Source organism: Salvia splendens, chromosome 18 (genome assembly GCF_004379255.2).
Source record: "Salvia splendens isolate huo1 chromosome 18, SspV2, whole genome shotgun sequence".
NCBI lineage: Eukaryota > Viridiplantae > Streptophyta > Magnoliopsida > Lamiales > Lamiaceae > Salvia > Salvia splendens.
Window position 1 is genome coordinate 4197766 of NC_056049.1, and position 24154 is coordinate 4221919.

The following is a 24154-nucleotide window of genomic DNA, read 5'->3' on the forward strand; positions in this document are numbered from 1 at the left end:
TCCGCCAAGAACATGGAAGCCACTATGTTACTTGACGATTGGGCAAAGGCGGACATGAGAGCACAAGAGCCGGATTTCGACTTCCGTGTAGAGAGTGATGGTGAAGAATTTTCTTCCGATGGCGATGACGAGGTCAGAAGCGAGAGCACTCAACATTAGCAATGAGTCGACGGGGGGCGGTGAACGGCGAGCACAGCCGACCAAAAAGGTAAGCAAGGTAAGAGAACTACGTGGGCTTTGATTCCTCAATAAAATTGTGGATACGTAGGCACCTCAACTTAAATTTGAAAAGTTTAACTTCGAAAGTTTAAGTTGAGCTCAAGCCCTTTTCAATTTTTTTCCCCCCCATTTCATGTTTTTTTATTTGTAATTGTAATGTATCATTAAAATATATTCCCCATTTGATATGTATCTTATTGGTGAAAAAGTGGATATCTTTGGGGCAAATGGTACTGGAACACAAATTTATATATGATCTTGAAGTATCATCCAGATTCCATATATAAATTTGTGTTCCAGTACCATCTGCCTCAAAGATACCCACTTTTTCACCAATAAGATATTTATCAAATGGGGAATATATTTTAATGATCTTCAACTTCAAGTACAATTTACCTTAGGATCAACCATTTTTTCTTGCAAAATGTTGCCCATTTTCTAAGCAAACACGTATCAGCACGCCATATACACATTGCTGCATTTCTAATAGGGGCAATTTGATCTTCCAAAGCAATCAATGCATCTCGAACACACATAGTCAGAACATTATTCAAGCATCTATCATGGAAAAAATCAGAACAAACTATCTATTAGTGCTAATTTTTTCCATGCTTGAATAATATTCTGACTATGTGTGTTCGAGATGCATTGATTGCTTTGGAAGATCAAATTGCCCCTATTAGAAATGCAGCAATGTGTATATGGCGTGCTGATATGTGTTTGCTTAGAAAATGGGCAACATTTTGCAAGAAAAAATGGTTGATCCTAATGTAAGAGAACTACGTGGGCTTTGATTCCTCAATAAAATTGTGGATACGTAGGCAACTCAACTTAAATTTGAAAAGTTTAACTTTGAAAGTTTAAGTTGATCCCAAGCCCTTTTCAATTTTTCCTTTTTCCCCCCATTTCATGTTTTTTTTATTTACCTTCCGAGTCCCACGAGGCGACGACACTTGTAAATTATATTATATTGTTGTATGTTGTTGTATTGTATACTTATGTATTGTAAATTGTAATGTACCGTTGTCCGTTACAACTCAAAATCAATAAAATTTATTTCATTTTCTCCTTATTCGTCTTATTTGTGCTTGAATTATGCATTGTCTTGTTCCGATTTATTGTATAAAGCCAAATTTCAAATTTTTAAAAAAAAAAAAAAAATTGAACCGGCGGTTCCGCCGGTTCGAAAACCGGAACCGTGAAATAGCCTCACGGTTCGGTTCCGGTTCCGAAGACGACCGAACCGGAACCGGCGGTTCCGAACCGGAACCGCCGGTTCGTGAACCGTGGGCATGTTTAGGTTCTACAAAAGGTCTGTGACGTGACGATCCTGAAAACCTTCCATCAATTCCAATCAAATATCATTGAGGGTGTGTTTGAGAGCATAGAATTGGAATTGGTGCCTTCAATTCCAAATCCAATGTTTAGCACCACAAAAATGTTTGGATTTGAAATTGAACAAATCTTCCAATTCCACAATTTGAATTCCATATCAAAAATAGAAAATTTGAATTCTAAATAGTCATAAAATTAGATAAATTCACTGTATATCCACAACACACACTTCACGCATTTCACGCACTACACACATTACACACACTACACGCATTTCGCGCATTTCACACACTACATGCATTTCACACACTACACACACTACACACATTACACACACTACACACACTACACGCACTACACACACTACACACATTTCACGCACTACATACAGTACACGCATTTCACACAGTACACGCACTACACACACTACACACATTTCACACATTTCACACTACACACATGTCATACATTTCATATACTCCACACATTGCACACACTACACGCATTTCAAGCATTCGATTTTTAGATTTTTTTTATTTTTAGATTTTTTTCTATCCGAACCGAACCAACTAAAAAAATTAAAATTTTCAAAAAGTTTAAACTGAACTAACCAAAAATCTAAAAATTGAACCAAATTTGAAATTTCAGTTTGTGAATAGTGTGTGTATTTTGTGTAAAATGTGTGTAGTGTGTGTTTTGTGTGTAATGTGTGTAGTATATATACTTTGTGTATAGTGCATGTAGTATGTTTATTTTATGTGTAGCATGTGTGTAGAGTGTGCAATGCGTGAAGTGTTTTTTTTTTATAGTGCGTGAACAATGTGTATTTTGTTTGTAGTGTATGCAACATGTGTAGTGTGTATATTGTGTGCAATGTGTGTATTTTGTGTGGAGTGTGAATTGTGTGTATTTTGTGTATGGTGTGTACAATGTGTGTACTTTTTGAAAATTTTAATTTTTCGATACGGTTCGTTCGGATCGAAAAAAATCTAAAAATAAAAAAAATCCAAAAATTGGATGCTTGAAATATGTGAAATGTTTAAGTGTGAGAAATGCGTGTTATGTGGAAAATGCGTGTAGTGTGTGAAGTGTGTGAAGTGTGTGTAGTGTGTGTAGTGCATGAAGTGCGTGAAGTGTGTGGAGTGTGTATGTGTAGTGTGTGGAGTGTGTATGTGTAGTGTGTGGAGTGTGTGGAGTGTGTGTAATTTGTGTAGTGTGTGGAGTGTGTGAAATGTGTGTAATTTGTGTAGTGTGTGTAGTGCGTAAAGTGTGTGAAATGTGCTTAGTGTATGTATTTTGTGTAATGTGAGTGTGCGTGTATTTTGTATATAGTGTGTATGCATAAATTCTTGAAATTCAATTCCATATCAATTACTTCATTTTACCAAACATAGGATTTGGAATTGAATTAGAATTCAATTACATCCAATTCAATTCCATAGAATTTGAATTCCAATTATGTGTTCCAAACGCTGCCCGAGCAGATGTTTTTTCTGCTCAGCATATTAATGAACATCTACAGCTCGAATCATCATTCCCATCCCTCCCTATAAATATCCTTGTGGGAGAATATATGATTCTGGATGAATTCCAGTGTCATCTAATAGATCAATAAGTTAACTACTACTGGAAGGAGGAAGCCAACAGCGGCGTTGATAAAAACCTTTTTTCCAAGCCCATGAGATTGCAGCAGTCTTTCCTAGTGAAGATGGCACCTGCTCTTACTAGGGACCTCTGGAGAGAAGCTGCTTTGCTTTTCTGGGTCCAAATAAATTGTAGAGGACCAAATAACTTGGCACCCAAATTAATATCTCAATGCCCACCTTGTGCTTCCATCTCATTCTTGTCCATATGGGTATATAACAAGGCCAAACAGTGATAAACAGGTTGCAGCTGTGACAATGTCTTATCCTCTGCTAAAAATGATTGCATCTTCTTATTAACTTCAATCCAGCTGCACCCCGGCCTCTTCTTCAACCCTAGTTCCTTCATGTTCATTCTAATCTTGCGTGCTTCCTCCCACTTTTTGTCAGCCGCATACATCTTTTCAAGGACGACGTACGTTGAAGGATCATTCGGATCCTTCTCAATAAGGAGATCAGCAACTCTCTCTCCTAACTCGACCTCCCCGTGCACTTGGCAAGCAGCTAATAGTGTGCTTAGCAAGTCCACATCCTCTGTAGCATAAGAGTTCTGCTGGAGCATCTCATACGCTTCCTGCAATCTCCCACCACGGCCCAAGATATCTATCAGGCACGAATACTCTGCAGTTGTAGGTCTGATTCCATAGTCGTGTTCCATCAAACTGAAAATTCTCAGGCCCTCATCAACCAACCCTCCGTGGCTGCAACCTGACATCAGTGCAAGGAATGTGACTCTATCAGGCCTTACACGAGCTTGGAGCATTTCGTCAAAGAGCCTCAATGCCTCTGGTGCTTGACCGTGAGAGCCATAGGCTGCAATCATTGAAGTCCATGACACTAAATCTCTTCTTGAGAGCTGGTTAAACACCGCTGCAGCTTCAGTTACAGCACCACATTTGGCATACATATCCAAAAGGGCACCCATTAGTACATCGTTGGAGCTCAAGCGACTCTCAGTGATGACCTCGTGGAACTCTCTTCCCTTTTCCAAAGCAGCCAATTGTGCACAAGCTGTTACTGCACTAGTGAGGGTGATTGCATCCGGCCTCACACCAGCCTCCCTCATATCATCATACACGCCTAGCGCCTCAAAATAGCAGCCTGAAGATACATAACCAGAAATCATGACGTTCCAAGAAACGGTATTCGACTTATGCATCACTCCAAACACCTTTTCTGCAAGTGCAACTCTTCCACACTTGAAGTAAAAGTCAATTAGTGAACCCTCTACATAGACATCATTCAATACATTGTTTCTAACAATGTAGCCATGTACGAATCTTCCATGTTGCAGTTGTGCCGATTTGGCACAAGCCACTAACAAGCTGCACATGGTGGTCGAATTAGGGCGCACTTTTCCCTCATTCATTCTAATCAAGAGTCCAATGCATGACAAACTGTCTCCAATCTGACTAAAACTTCCAATCATTGCATTCCAGGAAACTAAGCTCTTGACCTTGATCTCCTCGAAAACCTCCTTAGCCCTGTCTTTGCAGCCACATTTCCCATACATATCAACAAGAGCTGCAGCAATATAATCATCCACAACAAGCCCGCTGCTCAATACTTCTTCATGAATTCGTGCTCCTCTTTCCAAATTCGACATCCTCCCACACGAAGAAATCGCAATTGTAAACGACACAGAGTCAGGCCTGAACCCAGAGCTCCTCATTCTCTCAAAATACTCCAACGCCTTCTCCCACTGGCCACTCTGATAATAACCAGAAATCACACTATTCCAGGACGCCAAATCTCTGTCAGGCATTTCGTCAAACACTTTGAGAACAGAACCAAATACACCACACTTGGCGTACACACTCATCAAAGAGCTAGCAATAACGACATCCGACAAAAACCCATTCTTTATCAAATGGTTATGAATCATTTCTCCGTAATCAAGTCGTCTCAGTCCGCCACAAGCCTTCAACAAACTAGGATACGTGAATTCATTGGGGTTTAAATAAGGGAATCTGAGCAAACTCCCAAACAATGAGAGCGCGTCGGAAAACATGGAGTTCTTAGCATATGCCGACATCAAACCGTTCCATAACGTAATATCTAAAGGGTTTTCGATGCTCCGGAAAACCGAATCCGCACATCGATATGCGCCGCACGAGATGTATAAATTGATGATTTTTTTGCACAAGGCTGCGTTGCTCTGTAACCCAAAAATGATAGCTTTTTGGTGAACAAGTTTGGTTTGGTTTAACGACTTGCCATTGCTCAAGAGATATATTAATCTTGCCGAGATGTTGTCCATAAGAAATTGAATCGAAAGATTGAGCTCACAGTTACAGTATTGGCTAATGTCTCCTAATCCAACAGAGTAAAGAAATAGAAATGTAAGACTTATACTAAATTACTAATCCGTATGTTTGCAGACAGGGACGGACGGAGAATCAAAAGAAATTTACAGAAGCTGCTGCGCGACACCAGAAATATTGGGGAAGAAGACACTAAGTGGGCTTCATCATGTACTCCTATTAAATTCTATTGGGCCTATGTGTTGGAATGATTTTGTTTATTGGGCCTAAGTTTTAAACTTAAACATTAAGTCAGTATATATTAGCAGCCGCCAATATATAAGGAAGGCACAACATGTATTGTTGGCCTAATGTTTTCAAATACTATAATGTTTCTTATTGTTGAAATTGAAATAATCGTTAACTAAATATTCATGTATGTTTGTGAAATACTATAATATTGTACAAAAACAACTTTAAATACTCTAAATAATAATATAATAATTATATAATTCTGAAATCATCCAATGAATATAAATTATAAATGAAAATATAAAATTTTATATGTAGTTTAATTTTTTAAATGTAACTATTTTTTAATTTTTAATAACTAATAATAACAAAAAAAATATACGAACATTTAAATATGATAGTATGAATATTCTGCAAATGCCCAAGCCTTACCCAACTCATTTACTATGTGTGTCTAGGTTGGGCCTGAATTTATAATAAGAAACTCAGAGCAGCCCACTTCAGTGGTGGAGCTGGGCCCCAAAAGCCGAGAATTTATCATTAAACTAAAATAAATTGTCTAACATTGGATGCTTAACGACAGTAAAAAAGATGGGCGTAGTTTCGCAGTATAACGTTTGATTTGTTAGTTAAGATAATAGTGAAAAATAATAAGTTATAAGAAATACTTCGTCCGTCCACGAAAAATAGAGCATATTTATCATTTTTTATTGTCCACAAAAAGTAGAGCATATTTAAAAAATGAAAGTTTTCAACTTCTTCCTTACTTTTTTCCCTTCTCTCTTATTAATAATATGAACCTCACATTACACTAACACTACTTCTCTCTTACTTTTTCTTTCTCCCTTACTAATAATATGGAACTCACATTCCACTAACACTACTCTTCTCTCTTACTTTACCAATTTCACATTAAAACTCATGGCATTCACAATGTGTGATATTTCAAGGTATAAGTGAGATAAAGTTTAATGTAGAAACAACATATCCTAGTGATCAAACGTACCTATACTGTACCAATACCATAAAGATTGAAGCACCCATATTATTGTATTGATAAACTTTCTACTCTATAGACAGAGAGCAACATTCTAATAGTTGTTGATGACTATATCCAAAGAGCTTTGAGGCAAACTATTATAATGAAGATGCTTTTCTCTTTGCTAAATTTGAGGTAGGATTCTAACATTTTTTTCCCCATTTTATGATATTGTCTATAAAGTGGAACACTAAGCTTTTTATTTTGTTTCCCTAAAAATTAGGAAAATACAACAAACATTCAGTGAAATTTAAAAGAAAATAAGGTGAAGATAGAACTATTAATTTAAGATAAGTATGGACGGGCGTAGAAAAAAATATTAATAGAGACTGTGATTTATAAAATTTATTTCAAAGTATATTTTTTGGTGATTTAGATCATTTGTAGAAACTTTTACACAATAATTTACATTAAATCTGGATAAATTTTAAAATTTTATAAAAGAAAAAAATTAACTAGTTTTAGTGAGGGCTTTACCCCGCCCTCCCTCCGTTCTCCCTTCCACTTGGGTTCCATGAAGATAAGTAAAGTAGTAGTATTAAGAATTCACGTCGTCATCTAAGGATATAAATTAAAAATTACGGACATAAAACATATCTAGAGGGTTAATTTTATAAATGGTTACCATACTATGCTATTTGTAACAAATTGGTTACTAAATTTTAATTTGTTTCAAAATGAGTACTAAACATTATATAGTAGAGTACATTATATCTTTTGGAGTTTAATTTAATTTTTCTTTTTACGCGGCACTTGAAATGCCTCATACTCATTTCTAATTAAGTTAATAAAATAGACTTATTTACACATCATATTCAAAATAATCACATATGCCCAACATGAAATGGGTCATTTCAAAGTCCAAACCTACTTAAACCTTTACTTTGATACGACTTGTTAGGTAAGCCCGTCTGTCATATAATACTTCTTTTTTTAGAAGAATGTATATGCATATATATCGAGTACTATATTTTAATTAAAACAATATAACACATATAAACTTATTATTACTTTAATAGTAATTTGTTGGTTCTTTATTATGAATTTTGATATTAGTAATTCATTGGTACTTTACTATTGAAAAGGATAATTCATTGTTACTTTGACAGAAGCTATAAGGGCTAAAATCGAATAGGCATAAGTTGGGAAGAAGAAAAACGTGAAGGTGGACCACAATTTTCATGTATTGGGCTGTGCACATAGTAAAGTCGAACCATTAAATTGTACTCCTAAATGCTACTCCTTTCGTCCTAATTAAATTGATACAAAATTTTTGGGCATGTAGATTAAGAAATAGCATTGAAAAAGAGAAAAGATGAATAAAGTAAGAAAAGATATAGGGAGAGTAAAGTAGGTGATGGAAAAAAGTAAGAGTGATTGAACGTTTTGTTTTTAGTAAAAAAAAGAAATGACTCAACTTAGATGAGACATTCCAAAAGAAATACGACTCAACTTAATTTAAACGGAGGGAGTACTACTTCTTCCCGTTTTCTAAATGCATAAACTACTTTTTTTAGTTCTTTATTTAAAAATATAATTTTTTTATTTTTAAGAAATAGACTCCATAATTTACTAACACTAGTTTCACTATCTTTTCTCTTCATCTCTCGTATTTTATCCATTTTTTCTCTTTCTCTTTCATACTTTACCAAATTTGCATTAAAACTCGTGTCATTTCCAAAGTTTTTATTTTTAAGAAATGGAAGGAGTATAAAGTTTGCTTCAAATTATACAATAAGAATAATTAGGGGTGGGCTAGCTTGAACTTTACTAGCCATATTGGCATGGATAGTAAAATAATAAGATAGTAGGACAAATGAATCACATCATTTTGGAATTAACACTCAAAATATAATAACGCCGTTAGTAAAAAAAACAATGTGGTCTTACCATTTTAATTACAATTTTGACCTTGTGTGCTCGAGCAATCTATCTTTAGTTATTTACTAATCCCAATCTTTTATTAGTGAGTATACTCATGTTCACCACTAATCTTCAAATTTGACTTATTATGATGTGTATAATCATAATATGTTCCCATTCTCCACCTAAATTTTGTCAAATTCATAATTACTCCAAATCTCCCAAACACAATCAATCAAATTTGACTTGATTCCGCCATTTATGCCTCTTCCACTCTACTGTTAATCACCTTCTCTCTCTACTCTGTTTTCTTGTCTCTAATCTTCAAACCTAACCCTACTCTTCCTTTGATCTGCTTTTTCAACGCCAAGACTGCTGCATTTGCTGTTTCCGCTTTCCGGTATATTTCAATTTTCAATTTCAATTCTTCTGGAAACGTGTGCTGATAGGATTTTGCTCGACCTTGTTTCTCCTAACAAGTTGGAAGTGGTAAAACTGTTCATCATGAAACATTGACCTTTGCATTTTTGTGGGAACAAGTTACTACTTAATTGCTCCACTGAATCGATGCAAATCGCCTCATGTTACTCTGTTGCTTTATCAACTAAGTAACTTGTTTCAAATACTATTTAGGATACAAGTTGGTTATTGATGGATTCTGCATCTTCAATCATTTATTGAATGTGGCGGTATATTGTAGAAATTGTGAAGATCTACTTTCTTTTCTATTCTTTTTTGGTGAAAATTCAACTTGTTTGGTAAGTGTAAGGACAAGTAAGTTTTTATATTTTCTCTGTCACATCCTTGTTTATTTTTTGCTTTTAGATTTTTGGCAGTAAAGGTCTTTTACCTTTCTGTTTGTTGAGTGTGCCTTTTCGATTCCTTTCCTCCTTTTACTGTGTGATTCCATTGCACAGCACTCCATCTCATGTGTGAAAATTAAGATTCTTGCAACTTTGTATGCCTTGTTTTCTTTAACTAAGTCTATCTGTTTGTGTCAATATTAAAGTAGTAGCAATTTATTGCTTTAATAGAATTATAGAACACATTAGTCCATAACTGATCAGTGTCAGTTAGGTGTTTGTCTATAACTAATCAGTTTGTCAGTTAGGTGTTTGTCAACCAAAAGAGTTTCATTAGAAAACTGACTTTGAACTTGAGCCACAAGATTAATTTTGATTTCACTTTCGGGTGTTGATACTTACCCGTTTCTTTCATGCGTCTTTTCAGTCAATAACATTCATGAAGGATTAAGTTTGTCGTCAATATTAATGAATTGGAATACCTTCCACTGGGTTGGTTTCAAAGGAAGAGTAGGGATGTAGTAGGGAAAATTTGCTTGAAGGAGAGCCACGTTTTACATTTTAAACAAGCGCTTCGCGTGTTTAGTACTCATATTTTAAGGAAACTTCAAATTTCTCTTTTGGCAGTATATCTCCAAACTATGTATGCAAATTTTCGTTATAGATGTGTGGAAGAATTAGAAACACCTATTTTTTTAATAGTAGTCCTTTGCTTTGTGGGTTTGAGTTCAAGGTAGAGGAGGAGGAAAACACAACTACACAAGGCAAATATTAGATTGAGGAGGAGTATAGGAATTTTGCATATTTGAAGAGGCACTCCGGAACAGGAATCCAGTATAACTGATAAGTGTTTGAAAGAGTTTTTATTTTTTCTGCAATGATAATGACAGTATGAAAATAGGTTTAAGTAACTTGTTTTGCCTAAAACTGTTGTAATTTTGGTTTCTAATGCTTTCCTGGTGATGCAGGTGCCTTGACATTCAATTGTTCCTGAAGGGCTAAACAGAGATCTACGATTTGCCTGCAGTAGTGGCTAGTGGAATAGCTGCTATTGAAGGGTGGAGTAGCAAGTGGTTCGTCTTCATCTTTCACATGCATATATAAATTGCAGGCTCCTTCCGTTGGTGCGTGAGTGCTGCCTCATCGTCATAATACTTCCTCCATGGACCCTTATGCTCATTTGTCTAGTTTCTAGTTGTAGTTTGGTATTTCTCGAGTTCCATTCATAAGGATCCTGCTTTTGTTGATATATGTGCGATAGCAAGATATGGTTTTTCGGCTGTGAAAAGAGCGTGGAAAGATGGCCAATCCAGACGAGGAACAACCAGAATCGCAGCAAACACAGCAGACAGATGATTACTACCTTTTCAAGATAGTTCTGATTGGTGATTCAGCTGTTGGTAAATCAAACTTGCTCGCAAGATTTGCTCGAGATGAGTTTCACCCTAATTCAAAGTCTACTATTGGGGTAGAATTTCAGACCCAAAAGATGACCATTAATGGGAAGGAAGTGAAGGCACAGATATGGGACACGGCCGGCCAGGAGCGGTTTAGGGCTGTGACGTCTGCGTATTACAGAGGTGCAGTCGGAGCACTTCTTGTCTATGACATCAGCAGACGCCTCACTTTTGATAGCGTAGGCAGGTGGCTCAGCGAACTTCACAGTAAGCAACTTCACATTTTATTGCTGCATTTCAAATTGTCTATGGATTGTTTACGAATTCTTATATGTTGGTCGATCCAAGAACTTAGTCTTGCTTGTTACAATGTTTGAATCTAAACAGCTCACTCAGATATGAATGTGGTGACGATATTGGTGGGCAACAAGTCCGATCTGAAAGAGGCTCGGGAGGTGACAACCGCGGAGGGTAGGGCCCTGGCCGAAGCACAGGAGCTGTTCTTCATTGAAACATCGGCTCTGGATTCGTCCAACGTGAACGCTGCGTTTCAGAAGGTGGTGAAGGAGATCTACAACATTTTAAGTAGGAAAGTGATGCAATCTCAAGAACTCAAAGTGAAGGATCCGGATTGGATGGGAAATGGGAAAACAGTGGTTTTAAAGGCTGAAGATGAAAACAAGAAGGAAACAGAAGAAGCACAGGCTAAAAAAGGCAGTTGCTGCTCATCATGATTTCCTGCTCATTTTTCTTCAATTCTTGAGGAAAAAAAATATATTTTTCTACCATAATCTGTAAATGACTTGCCTAATTTACTTTTCTAGTCCTTCAACTGTTTGTTATTACACTAAACACTTATCTTTCACACATCAGGCTAATTGTTGTGATTAATGGAAAATGGATGCTTCTCTCACTTTTTTGAATACAGTAAGAGTAAGATTCACTTTTCAATATTGTTTTCCTACTTTTCGAACTATACATAATTTATAAAAAGTTATACTACTACTATTGAATTTTTAACAACTTTTTGCAAGTCTTTTTAAATAATTAATATTCCAAATAGAATTTTTAATTGCACATAATGAATTAATGCTCAAATAGCTTATGGGTATTTGGTAGATACTGATAATTATATCTTCTAAATAGGGATTAAATCCTGATCGCGCACTTTTTTTAAAACAAATTATTCACGATCTTAGATTCTTAAATATTTAGGACAATTTCACGCCTCACGCTAAATCTTTATGGATAAAAGTTTGTGGGAACAAAGAATCTTGAAATAAAAAGAAATTAAAAAGCATAACAGAATAAAGTTTAAAGAATGATAAAATAAAGGGTGGAGAAATCCATATCAGGAAAAACAAAATGTTGTTAAAATAATTCATATACCTTCCTCCATTCACAAAAAATAATTTCATTTTACTATTTAAGTATGTTCCATAAAATTAATTTACTTTCTATTTTCTAAACATTTTTTCCACACATTAACAATCCTAATAAAAAGCCAAATAGGTCTAACTACCCATTAATTCAACTTCAATTACTATTTTTTCATCTCTCATATTTTACCAATTTCACATTGTTATTCCGAAAATTCCTATTTTAAGGGAACAAATACTAGTATTAGTTATTGTTCGTGTTGCTTGCTTACGCAACTAAAACTTATGCTAGATTTGGTGGTTTTTGCCTATAATATTAGGTTAGGAATTAGGATATTATCTAAACATGGTATTCATCATCCATTTCCACCAATTGGTGCAGGTGTGTACATGCACTAAGTTTCTTTTTTTAACAATAAATACAAAATATTTGTAGAGATTAGAGTGCTACATCTATGAGTCTATCACACCTTAAATAATTAAACCTATATCTTACTTTTTTCTATTACATACATAATTTCACATTGCTACCAAAGTACCATTGAGATAATTTACTACATACATCAAACATAACATTATTACTTTAAACTACAAAATATTGTACTCCATAAATCTTATCTCACATTGTCAAGAAAAATTAACACAAAAAGAAGACGGTCAAGAAAAAGAAAAAGAGTACAGGAAAACAAAGCACATAGAGAGAGCAGTATAAGGGCAGGAATGGAAGACGAGGCGACGTCCGGGGAAGAAGAGAACGTTATATTAGTAACGGCTTAGCCAAGCGAATCGAAGTGTTGTAGAAGAGACTTACAGCACAAAAATGATAGAAAAAGTCTACACAAAAGAATGGAGGCTTCTCAGCTCAATCACAGTATACTTTCTTTTTTCTTGAGTATATTCTGCAACTCCATTGCACATTCTCAAACAAATTACCAAAAACAGAAAAACCCTATATTCGAAAGCTCGAGTTCAAACCTTACATAAAAATCTCCTTGTTCACTTGTCTAGAACAATGTCATTCTAGGCTCAATGATCCTCTCTTTTTGTTCCACTTGTATATATGGCCTCTACAATCTTTATGTATCCATACCGTAATATGTCCTAGGCTGCAATCCCTGCTTTAAACGAACACGTTATATGTGAGTTATAGTAGAGGAGAGTATAGTGATCAAGTCGAGTTCTTACCTCTATTAGACCTAGCATTAACGCTATAACCTCCAACGTAACCAACAGAATTGTTTGGTGCTGCATCTGTAGCGCCACCAAGCTCATAACCAAAAGGGTCGGAACCATCATGCCCGGGAGAAGGTGGTTGCCAAGCATGACCAGCGTAAAAGGACTCTCTGTCATACATGTTTCCCAAACCTCCATCACGGATGTTGTTTGGGGCTGAATAAGAAGACGTTGAGCCAACAGTGCTACCATTGTTTCTACCATAACCTGCCCTACCACCAATATTCATTTCTCGGATTCCATAGCCGAAATTCTCAGTGCTGAAGGAGGCATTTCCTCCACCTTGGGATGAAGTAGGAGTGGTGCCCCAGATTTCCCTAATACTTCCAAGACCACTGACATTTCCAGTTCCCGAGCCAATAAATGCATTTGACGTCATTGAGCTTGAAGCATAGTTGAGATTCCCGTTGCCCCATAAATTTCGACCATTGGTATTCAACATAGGGCCATTTCCAGCAACACCCCCATCATAGTGAATGGGACTACCAAAACGATCTATGTTTCCACTATAATAAGAGTTCATCCCACGCCCATAGCCAAAGCCAGAATCAGCACTTGCCATTCCATTTAAACCGAATCCAGAGTCTGAGTTCACACCCATGCTGAAATTAGCCGTGTTGTAGGGGGGATATCCACTCCGACCTACCGCCACAGGACTGAATCGACCTTCCATTCTCATTCCATAGCCACTTGGAGAGCTAGAATTGTGTCCTGGACTGTAAGCATTAAGGAAACTGCTCACTCTGTTCAGCCCGTAGTTATAGCCACTCGGTTGGTTCCGCGTTGGTCCAGGAGATAACTCCTTTGGAACAGCACGCTTAACCTCGACCATCTTTCCATTGAGTTCATGAAAAGTTTTGAAAAGGACTTTATCCACTGCTTCCTCCAAATCATAAGTGATAAACCCGAATCCTCTAGGTCTTTGAGTATTGTGGTCATACATCACGACAACATCTGTTATCGTACCAAATTGATCAAAGTACCTCTTGAAGTCATTTTCTGTGACTGAGGATGCTAAACCTCCTACGAAAATCTTTTTTGTACGAACAGGGCCAGGGGACCCTTGGATGCTGCCTTGGATGCTGCCATGGATGCTAGCATTGTTTCTGTTGAAGTTTTGATGATCATCTCTCGGAACAGCCTTCTTTGCCTCCACCTGATGACCGAACAATAACAAAATAAATTATCTGCAGCCATGTTCTCATTCAACGGAAGATAATCCCTCAATTTCTTTAAAAATGAAGCAAAGACAAAAGGAAAATTGCATTTTTACCAATACAAATGAAAAGTTGGCAAGGATGAATTAAGGTTACAATAAAAGTAAAAGAATGAGGTACATTTTATTGGTTGCATCACAACATATACTACCTCTAGAGTCAATCACGATACATTTCCAAACATGCTGCAATAAAGCACTGCATTAAATACAAACAAAACAAATTGTGTTCTATGACGGAAGAGCTAAAGTAAACTAAATGACAAAAACACTTGGCGCGGCGCATTCCATATTTTGTTCTGTAAGCACTTTAAAGAACACGACACCAGGAGACTTTCCAATGTTAGTCACTTCAAATCTCTGAAATTCCTCATAATTTATCCATTTTATTCATGTCTTAGACTCTTAGCAACATCATATGTTTAAGAAATAGTGTGATTGATGTTTAAACAAGCTAAAACCTGCTAGCATAGCCTAATACAAGCAATTTATCCGAATCTTGTTTCTTGCTTCCTAGCCTTTACCTATTTCCTTAACAGTACAAAAATTCATTTGTTTTGAAAGGCGGACCATCTCTTCCAAAGGCTTTTTTACTAAATACATAACCCCATTCAGTCCCATCACAACTGTGAAAACATTAGCATCGAAATGTCATTTACGAATCAGCATTGTCTTGGCTCATGTGACAGCATACAACAATTAAAATGACATAATACACGTACATCATAAGAAAAAGTAAAACGCCGCATACAACAAAAATGCCATCATATGCACGTTGTCACGTAGATCCAGAAAAAGTAATCGAACGCCATATATTGCACTAACAGGAAGTTTGTTTCTTTATTATCTATAGTTATTGTATCAAATCGAACGTTGCTATGTATTGCCATTGGTAATAAACATATCAGATTTAAGACATTCAAGAAAACTTTGCCAATAAGTTGGTAATCTTATGAAATGGTATTGATTGGATCATGTATTGCCATCTGTAACAAACATGTCAGACATATGACACACGAGAAACTTCGCCAATAAGTTGGCGATCTTATGAAATGTCATTGGCAAACAAACAGCAAAGCAATACACAACTTACAGTTCTCCCGTCTATGACGTGCCTTTCCTTGACAACTTTCTCAGCAACAGAAGCATCAGCAAAAACAATGAAACCAAATCCGCGAGCGCGGCCAGTGGTGCGATCCTTCATGATCACCGCTTCGACTACTTCACCAAAAGTCTGAAAATACTCCCTCAATCGCTCCTCGCTGGTGTCCCATGAAATCCCACCAATGAATAGCTTCCCAAGCTCCATTTCCATTATAGCAAATTACCTGATCTCCAATCAAACAGTCAATAATCCTAACCCAATAAACATCAATGATAGATACACAAACATATACTTAATTCTAACAAACTCAATAAACTGAACAAGAGAGAGAGGGATCCACCATCAAGTGAAGCTAGATCAGTAAACAGATGATGTGACAATCAAATTCAATGAATTAGGCAGCTCACTCAATAAAGAATCATTCATTAACAGCAAAGGAATACAATCATAATGCAGATGAGTCAAGAAAAGCATACCTTAAAGCAACAAACCTACTCAGATTTAAAAAAATAGGCAATCTGTTGTGTTCAACAGATCGAAAACCGAAAACAGCCGCAATCCAAAACCCACCTGAAAAAGGGTACAAAAGAATCAAACTTTGAGATGGAATGAGCAAGGGAGATCGATGAGGAACGAGTATTTACGGAAGAGTGGAAGCCCAGATGAAAAAAGGGTTGAAATCAAGATCTGAGAAGAGGCATAGATAGGGAAGCAGAGGGCTGAAGGCCCTCTTCTTTTCTTCTCCTTTTCTTTTTCTTGTTTAGTAAAATTCAGTCCTTGGTAGAATTGCAAGAGATTATATATAAATCTGTGTGTGTATTTATTTATTTATATATTTATTATTCTTTGATTTGTGATAGAGAGAGTTGTGGCTGGCTGGCCAGTGGAGATCGATTTTCACATCCAAAACGTGGCTAAATGGGTAACTATTTAGAGTCGATATATTTATTGTGTGTGTGTGTGTGGGTGTGTGTGAGAGAGAGAGAGAGAGCTCTTTGGGTATCCTCTCTGATGTAAGAAATGTAGGAGACGAGACGATGGAAGCGATGACGCTCTCTTTCTAAATTACGTGGATGCTAAATTGTCGTGTGACAAACTATTTACCGTATAATAATTTTCTTTTTGTGCCTTGTATCTTATTTATCACCTTTATTATTTAAAATATAGTAGTATTCTTTCATTCCATAAAAATAAATCCATAAATTATAAATGGATGAATCAAATTTTAATTACATTGAAGAGTAGAAGACGACGTTTATATTGCATAGGGCTAGCCTAGTGCACTTGGAGTACACCCTAATTTATTGATAAGATCGAAACAAATATTGAAATATCATGTTGAACTTAACAAAGAATTAATCTATATTGATATGATGGATGTCTGAGAGTTGCATTCGTCTAGAAAATGTAGATAACACACAAATTTATTTGGGTATACTAAAAGAAAAGGAGAAAAGAGTAAAATATATGTAACGCAAGAATTAGAAAATAAATAACAGACATGCTTGCTTCATGTGGAGGCAAGGCACTAATGTCACATGCTTCAATTTGAGATAAGTTGGTCACTCACAATGTCTATTTTAAAATATAAAATCAACCAATTTAAACTAAGGTAGATAAATTAATCAATTCACTAGTGTAATGATTCGAAGTTGTGAGTTATAGATAAAAACATTAATTAATTCACAACCCCAACTATTTGACATTGTGAATTACACTAATTAACATTATACTTTGAAGTTTAGAATGGTAAAAACTAGTACTACTAGTAATTAACAATCGAGACTACGAATTACAAATAAAACATTACTATGAGTTATGTGATACTGAATATTTTTCTCTTTCACTTTATAAATAAAGATGTCTTTAGTTTATACGGTTGGTAAATTTTTTAATTATATGCAAAACATCTTATGATAAGCACTAGATAATGCTACTTGCTCAGTTTCACCATGTACTGTTGAAATAAATTAAACAAGTACTAGTTCTAAAATACAAATAAAAAAGTACTTTAAACTAGTAATAAAAAAATATAATACTATAAATTTGATAATTTGACGGTCAGCTTTATTTCCCACTTTAAATAGGTATAAAGGTTTATATATTTTTTAAATTTTATTAAAGTAGAGTGGGAGAGGTGTGTGAAGAACAGAGGGAATCGAATCGAGATAAGCCATCACCATCTCTATTATATATTAACTGTATATACAATTAAGATGGCAGATTTATTTCATCTGATTAATGTTGATAATTTCCAAGATGATGCTGAGTCCACATGTACTACGTCTTCATACGTTAAATATTATTATAAATTTATATTAAATAAAACATTATGATCGTTTTGATCTTAATTAATGGCAGCACCTTTGTCATATAAAGAAAGTAATTATATATGCTTTGTCTCTATATATGAAATTTCATTATGTACATTGAAATAATCTCGGAACGTCTCAAATATAAATACGAATCACTTAATATTTAATAAAGGGGATATTATTTTGAGTTCGATATGATAATAATGTTTTGAGTTGAGAAAGAAAGATGCTAGCCATATATAAATGGAGAAAGTACTAGCAAATAAAGAAAATGAGTACATAATTTGATGTTGTTAAAAAAGGAACCATATCTTTTTATAAATATAATAATGCTTTATTATAGCTACAATACTAGAAACAATTATGAATTTGTATTAATTCAGATCACGAGTCCATATTAACTTTGATTCTATCTAAGGTCGAAATTTTCTATAGTATTTTAGAGATGAAATTTGAATTAAGCTACACATGTTCTTAATATTAAAATGAAAATATATAGTAATACTAATATGAGTCAACACGCTAAAAGTGAAAGACTTGGCCAAATGAATACCCATTAATATAAAAATTAGAATATTCTTGATTTCGTAATTTAATTAAATCTCTTGTTAGAATTATTCCATCATCGTCCAACTAATATACACCAAATTTAGCAACGGGTGGTTGAAAATGTTTCACATATGAAATTCGCCGCCTTTACCACTTACCAGTATGGTGGAATTATTATAATTTCATTCATTTGCTTTAGAATTAGTATTATTCTTGTTAATTAATATCAATGATTACATTAATAGTAGTATTATCATTGTTATTTCACTAATTGAATGCTCAAAATTACCTTTTTTGGCCTTCACTGTCAAAATTCTCGATGAATTAATGTGTCATTGTGAAAAACTAAAAATCAAGTTTTTTAATGAAAGCCTGTTCCCACTACCAAGTGGAACCCTTAGCGAGCATATTAATAGATAAATATATTAATGTATTAATGGAGAAATAATGAGATAGTATTAATTTCTATGCATCGAGAGTAGGGTATTTAATGACTTTAATATATACTATAAAAATTAACTGGGTCACAATTTTAGATTGGCATTCAATTCAGAATAATGAAATATTGTGGAGGACAAGAAATCTTTATGGAAGAAAATAGTGACTTCAAACCATAATATTAGTCACAGTTAGGGATATCTACAAGATTGTATGATTAAAGTATTCAAGCATTTGTGTTCAGATCACTTTTAGCAAAGAAGTACTCCATAATAGGAGTATTGTATTTTTTGCAAATAGGAAATAGAAACTGTTGAACATATCATATTTAGGTGTAGACATTCCAATAGTTTGCTGGCCGAGGTCGGCAGGGGGGCGTGAAGCTCGCCGAAGAAATGGTGAAGCTGGGCGGTGGTAGTGGTGGCGGCGCCGATTAGGCCATCCACAACGCTGTCACTATGACGTCCCTTAACCGTCCTTTAAAATACTATTTGCGGGCCCCATTGTACTTTTTTACTCCATCCCTTAACTAAGGGACGGAACCTGCAACCCTCCGTCCCTTAACCGTCACTTAAATTACTATTCATTCAATTTCATTTTTTTTATTTTTTTTCCACCAAATTCAATTAATAAAAAACACACTTCATTAAAAATAAAATAACATTACAACATAAAATAAAAATAAAACTTAACATTCAAAAAAATAAAAAAAAAGACATAATTAAAATCCTAAAAAAATGACATAATTTAAAATACAATTTTATAGAAAATAAAAAAAACTACTCCGCCTGCGAATCATCCCCCGAAGGCGGTGGAGGTGCCCTGAGGCCACTTGGAGGCGGGATACCAAGTTGTGCTTCCATAAACAGGACTCAGTTAAGTCAGGCTTCGTATTAGGTGGGCGTAAAGCGGGAAGTGTCCGCCATTGTGGCGGTCATGTACATGGACATAAGGGAGTTCAAGGGTCCCCCCGAGCCCGCCTGGCTTGATTCGGCTCGGCCCCTCCTCCCTCTAGCCGCCTTCGCCGCATTTCTCCCTTGCGGCCGACGGCACCCACGAGAGGACCCCCCGGCATCGTCTGTCGGGGTCTCCTCCTCCTGCGAGGAAAACTCTTGTGGCCCGAACCGCCCTCACCAGACGAGTATTGGCCACTCGTCGTGTGCTTCGTGCGCTTCGAGGTCGAGCCCGAGCTGGACCGCAAACCCCGGCCCACCTTTCCTCGTCCCTGACGACCTCCCAAACATCGGCATATTTGAATTGTTTGCCGGTGTCTTCGTAGTAAACCCGCAAAGCCGACCTCAGAATGTCGGCTCCCGTGGATCCGCTTTGGTACTGAGCCGCTTCATTCTTATAGATGCCGCAGAATCGTTTGACCTCTCTGTCGACTCGGTCAAAGTGAGCTCGGAGCATCTTATATGTGCGGCGGCGGGTCTTTTTCGGCTTAATCTCATGGTAGGCCTCGGTGACCTTTTCCCAGAAACACTTCCGGGATTGTTGATTCCCGACGATGGGATCGAACGAGACGCTGATCCAGGCATTGTACACCGCCAGCGTTTCTTTGGGGCCGTACGGATGCCGGCCTAGATCCTCCTCCTCCTCCTCCGCCTCCGCCCTGGAGCCTCCCCCGCCTCGGCCTCCTCCACCGCCTCAGCCTTCTTCCGGAGTGGGTTGAACCGGATAATCCTCCCGAATATGGGATAATCCCTGCGAATACAGCGGGGCGGAGGGACGGGCGTATGCATCAACATCAAAATTGGGTGGTTGGTACCCCCCCGGCGTGCCCGAACCCTGGGTGCCCGGCGTCGACGAACCGGAACCACCCAATGTGTTGTACTTGCTCCCCCAGTCACCGAACGCGTTGAGATCCCACGCGCCGGAGCCGCCACCGCCGGAGTTTTCATCGCCGGGCATTTTGTGATTAGATGTTAGATGAAAATTGGAGAGGAAATGGAGATGAATTTGGAAGAATAAACGTGTAATTGTGTGTGAAATAAGGATGAATTAAGAGTATTTATAGAGTAAAAAAATAAAAAAATAATAAAAAATAAATTGAAAACTGCTCTTTTAAACGGTAACATTACCGTTTCACTTTTTTTATTTTTTTTATTTAATTTGATTTTAAAAATTTTTAATTATTGCGTCAGCCTGACGACGCCCACTCGCGGGCCGGTGAGTGGGCATCATCACGCATGGCCTGGGAGCGCGGCGCGTGGCGAGCTGTCCCGCGTTACGTCCCGGCGGAACGGGTTTCGTGACGAGATGGTGAGGAGCTGGGGACGAGACGGGGCACCGCAACGCGTCGCGCTGCCGTCCTGGCTCTGCGTGACGGGTTGCGGGCCACCCGCGTGATGCGTTGCGGGGGAGATAAAATAGAGAGATGGGGGCAGACGAGAAAGATAGAGAGGAGAGAGAGATGGGGCGCCACTTTTAGGGTTTGAGAATTTACTAATTTATGTTAATATTTGGGCTTTATTTAGGGCTTTAAGGATTTATTTCTTTATGTACTATACAATATTTGGGCTTTATTGAGCTTTAACTGTACTCTATTTTTTATATTTTAAAGTTTAATGGTAAATAGAGTTTATTTGGGTGTTTTGCTTTGTTACTGTGTCTAAATTTATAGGTTCAATTTCAACATTTCATTTATTAGACTTTGCATATGCATTTTTACAATGAAATTCTTTCAAATAAATAACAAAATGATATTGTTTGGGAGATGGTACTCATCGAATAATATTGTAATAAAATAATTTGTGTTGTAATTGTACTCTTTATGTAAAATAACAAATAAAATGACAAGGTTAACAAAAATATAATGCTTTAAAAGTACATATTATATCACACATTAAGTACTAAAAATACTACTCTAAATGTTATGTATAAGCAAGTTTCTAAAAATTTATGAACTCCATTTCTTTTATAATAGTTGAGTTTTTACTCTTAATAACATGTGACGTTTGTCGCCGATCTATGATATTTGTGGGCGATCGTGTGTGGGCGATTGAAGAATTTCGGTCAAATTCTTCATTCGTCGAGTGTGCGTATGAGGTTGTGATTGTTAGAAAGTAATAAAAATGGACACTATTTCATTTTATTAAAACTAACCTTGAACTAATGTAATTTAGCTGAAGAGAGAGAGTTAAACAAAAAAAGAATTGATGTTCGTGTAAAAGCTTATTTACCATAAGATAGATAAGAAGGAGATGAGAAAACCCCAAAAAAAGATAAAAATAAAAATAAATAATATTAAGGACATGGAATTAAATGAAAGATTATTGTCTATTAACAAACATATTAAATTAAAAATGAAGCAAAACATACTTCTTTTAAAGATATAATAAAACACATTGCAATCATACAAAATTATAATTACAAATAATTTATCACAAAGATATACTCATATTCATCGGTTAAAAGTATTTTGCATATTTCAAATATCAAATATGAATTTGACATTTGGCCATGCATTCTTATTTATAAATATGCATGTATATATCCATATTCCTAATATGACATCTCCTCCTAAAAGTCTTACATTAGTTGATGTTTTCTAAAGACTCGGCGGTGAGCCCGGCGGCGGCCGAGGCACGGCTAGGTGTTGAAGGGGCAGAAGCTAGAGGTAGTGCTGTGGCGGCGTGGAAACTGTTGTTCAGTGGGCTGGCAGACAAGAGGAGGTAAGAGAGAAGAAAATGAGGGAATGGAGAAAGACGTTGGCGTTGCTCGCCGGCGACGCGATTGTGCATGCGAGGCGGTGGCGGCGAGGTGAGTGAGAAGAGATTTTAGAGGCGTTATTTTAGGGTATTAGTTGTAGAAGAAAATTGTATCATTGTATGTATAAGCAACATTAGTTTGAGCTTAGTGTATTAAATTTTAGCATTTGGGTTTTAAGAATACAAAATTTTATAATTGAATTATTTTTTAATTAGTTAGAATTTTTAAATTAATTTTTTTATTTAAGTACTACTATATAATTTAATTAAATAAGTTGAAATTATTTATATTCATAATTCATATTTAAAATTTCATATAGATTTAATTTATAAATACAAATTTATAGAGGGGAAATAAGTTGAAAGAGGTATAAAAAATCAATGGCATTAATGTGTGCTAGAAGATAGGGCTTAGAAACGTCTCAAGTAACGTGGGACGAAGGGAGTAATAAATTGATAGTATTGTTATCAAAGCAAATAACATTTGATATCAAAGTATTGTATACCATTATCTGTATATTCTGATTTTAAGTTCAACTAAGCATGACTCAGATACTGAGTAATTGAAATTTAGTTATGTAGAGAATTTTTTTACATTCTCGATGAAGAATATGTGTTTTTGAGATCCTTTCTATTTTCTTCTAGTTCACTGTTGATTATGACGATTTTCGACAGTAAAATAACTAGATTGAACTTGATAGTGTTGGGTGGTGTCGATGTTTTTGATGTATTTCGTGGATTAAAAAAAAGTTTTCTTTGAATTATCAATTGGTATGTGCTTGGTAGAGGCAGTGATTATGTTTTAGGATTTTCAACTTTGATTTGTTTGACTTTTTTTGTATAAAGTAATTTTTAAAATATTTGTGTGAGGTAAATTCACAACTCATACAAAATGTTTTATCTTTATTCTTTCTCCACTCAACTTACAAAATAAACTGTTTATAATCTCTTTCCGAAATGCTTTATTTAGAGTGAGATGGTACGATATACATTTCTTTTAGTATTATAAAGTGTATACAATGATATTATTTCTTATTTATGTTGAACTACTTTGAATTTGTAGTATTTAATAAGTAAAAATCATATGACCCATGAGTCGAGAAGGAGAAGTATGAATCCGTTAGATTACCTTTTATGCAATCCAATTATTAGTTTGTTGTAATCGTTCTAAGTTTTGTTTTATTAATGAGAATGTATATTTTTGTTGATCACAACTTATGAAATACTCCCTCCGTCCCAAGGAAGATGACTCATTCCTTAGGGGCACATGAATTTATGCAGTTTTTTTTTTGTGTGTCAGATAAAGAGAATAAAGTAAGAAAAGGTAATAAAGTAGAGATAAAAGAGATTATATTTTTAGTAAGGGGTCATCTTGGGTGGGACAAATTAAAAGGAAATTGGGTCGTCTTCGGTGA

General features: G+C 35.9%; 3 protein-coding genes across 9 annotated transcripts; 1 reads left to right on the top strand and 2 right to left on the bottom strand.

The window, feature by feature from the left end:
- Nucleotides 1–2998: 2998 nt before the first annotated feature.
- LOC121776067 (pentatricopeptide repeat-containing protein At5g27110) lies at nt 2999–5617 on the bottom strand. Its single transcript, XM_042173193.1, has one exon. The coding sequence runs from the start codon at nt 5455–5457 to the stop codon at nt 3367–3369; it is 2091 nt and encodes a 696-aa protein (XP_042029127.1). The 5' UTR covers nt 5458–5617; the 3' UTR covers nt 2999–3366.
- A 3120-nt stretch (nt 5618–8737) lies between these two features.
- LOC121775723 (ras-related protein RABA5a-like) lies at nt 8738–11707 on the top strand. Of its 7 annotated transcripts, none has more exons than XM_042172751.1 (3): nt 8738–8994; nt 10131–11061; nt 11182–11707. In XM_042172751.1, the coding sequence occupies exons 2-3, from the start codon at nt 10698–10700 to the stop codon at nt 11526–11528; spliced, it is 711 nt and encodes a 236-aa protein (XP_042028685.1). In that variant the 5' UTR covers nt 8738–8994; nt 10131–10697; the 3' UTR covers nt 11529–11707. The 7 variants fall into 7 exon arrangements, with proteins under 7 accessions (XP_042028685.1, XP_042028687.1, XP_042028689.1 ...); XM_042172753.1 differs by having other exon boundaries at nt 10366–11061; XM_042172755.1 differs by lacking the exon at nt 8738–8994 and having other exon boundaries at nt 9361–10521; nt 10593–11061.
- Nucleotides 11708–12911: 1204 nt separating this feature from the next.
- LOC121777649 (heterogeneous nuclear ribonucleoprotein 1-like) lies at nt 12912–16732 on the bottom strand. The gene is made up of 5 exons (XM_042174967.1): nt 16372–16732; nt 16204–16297; nt 15716–15950; nt 13359–14562; nt 12912–13288 (listed from the first exon to the last, which is right to left on the bottom strand). Exons 3-5 carry the CDS (start codon nt 15935–15937, stop codon nt 13275–13277), a joined length of 1440 nt encoding a protein of 479 aa, XP_042030901.1. The 5' UTR covers nt 15938–15950; nt 16204–16297; nt 16372–16732; the 3' UTR covers nt 12912–13274.
- Nucleotides 16733–24154: the final 7422 nt, after the last annotated feature.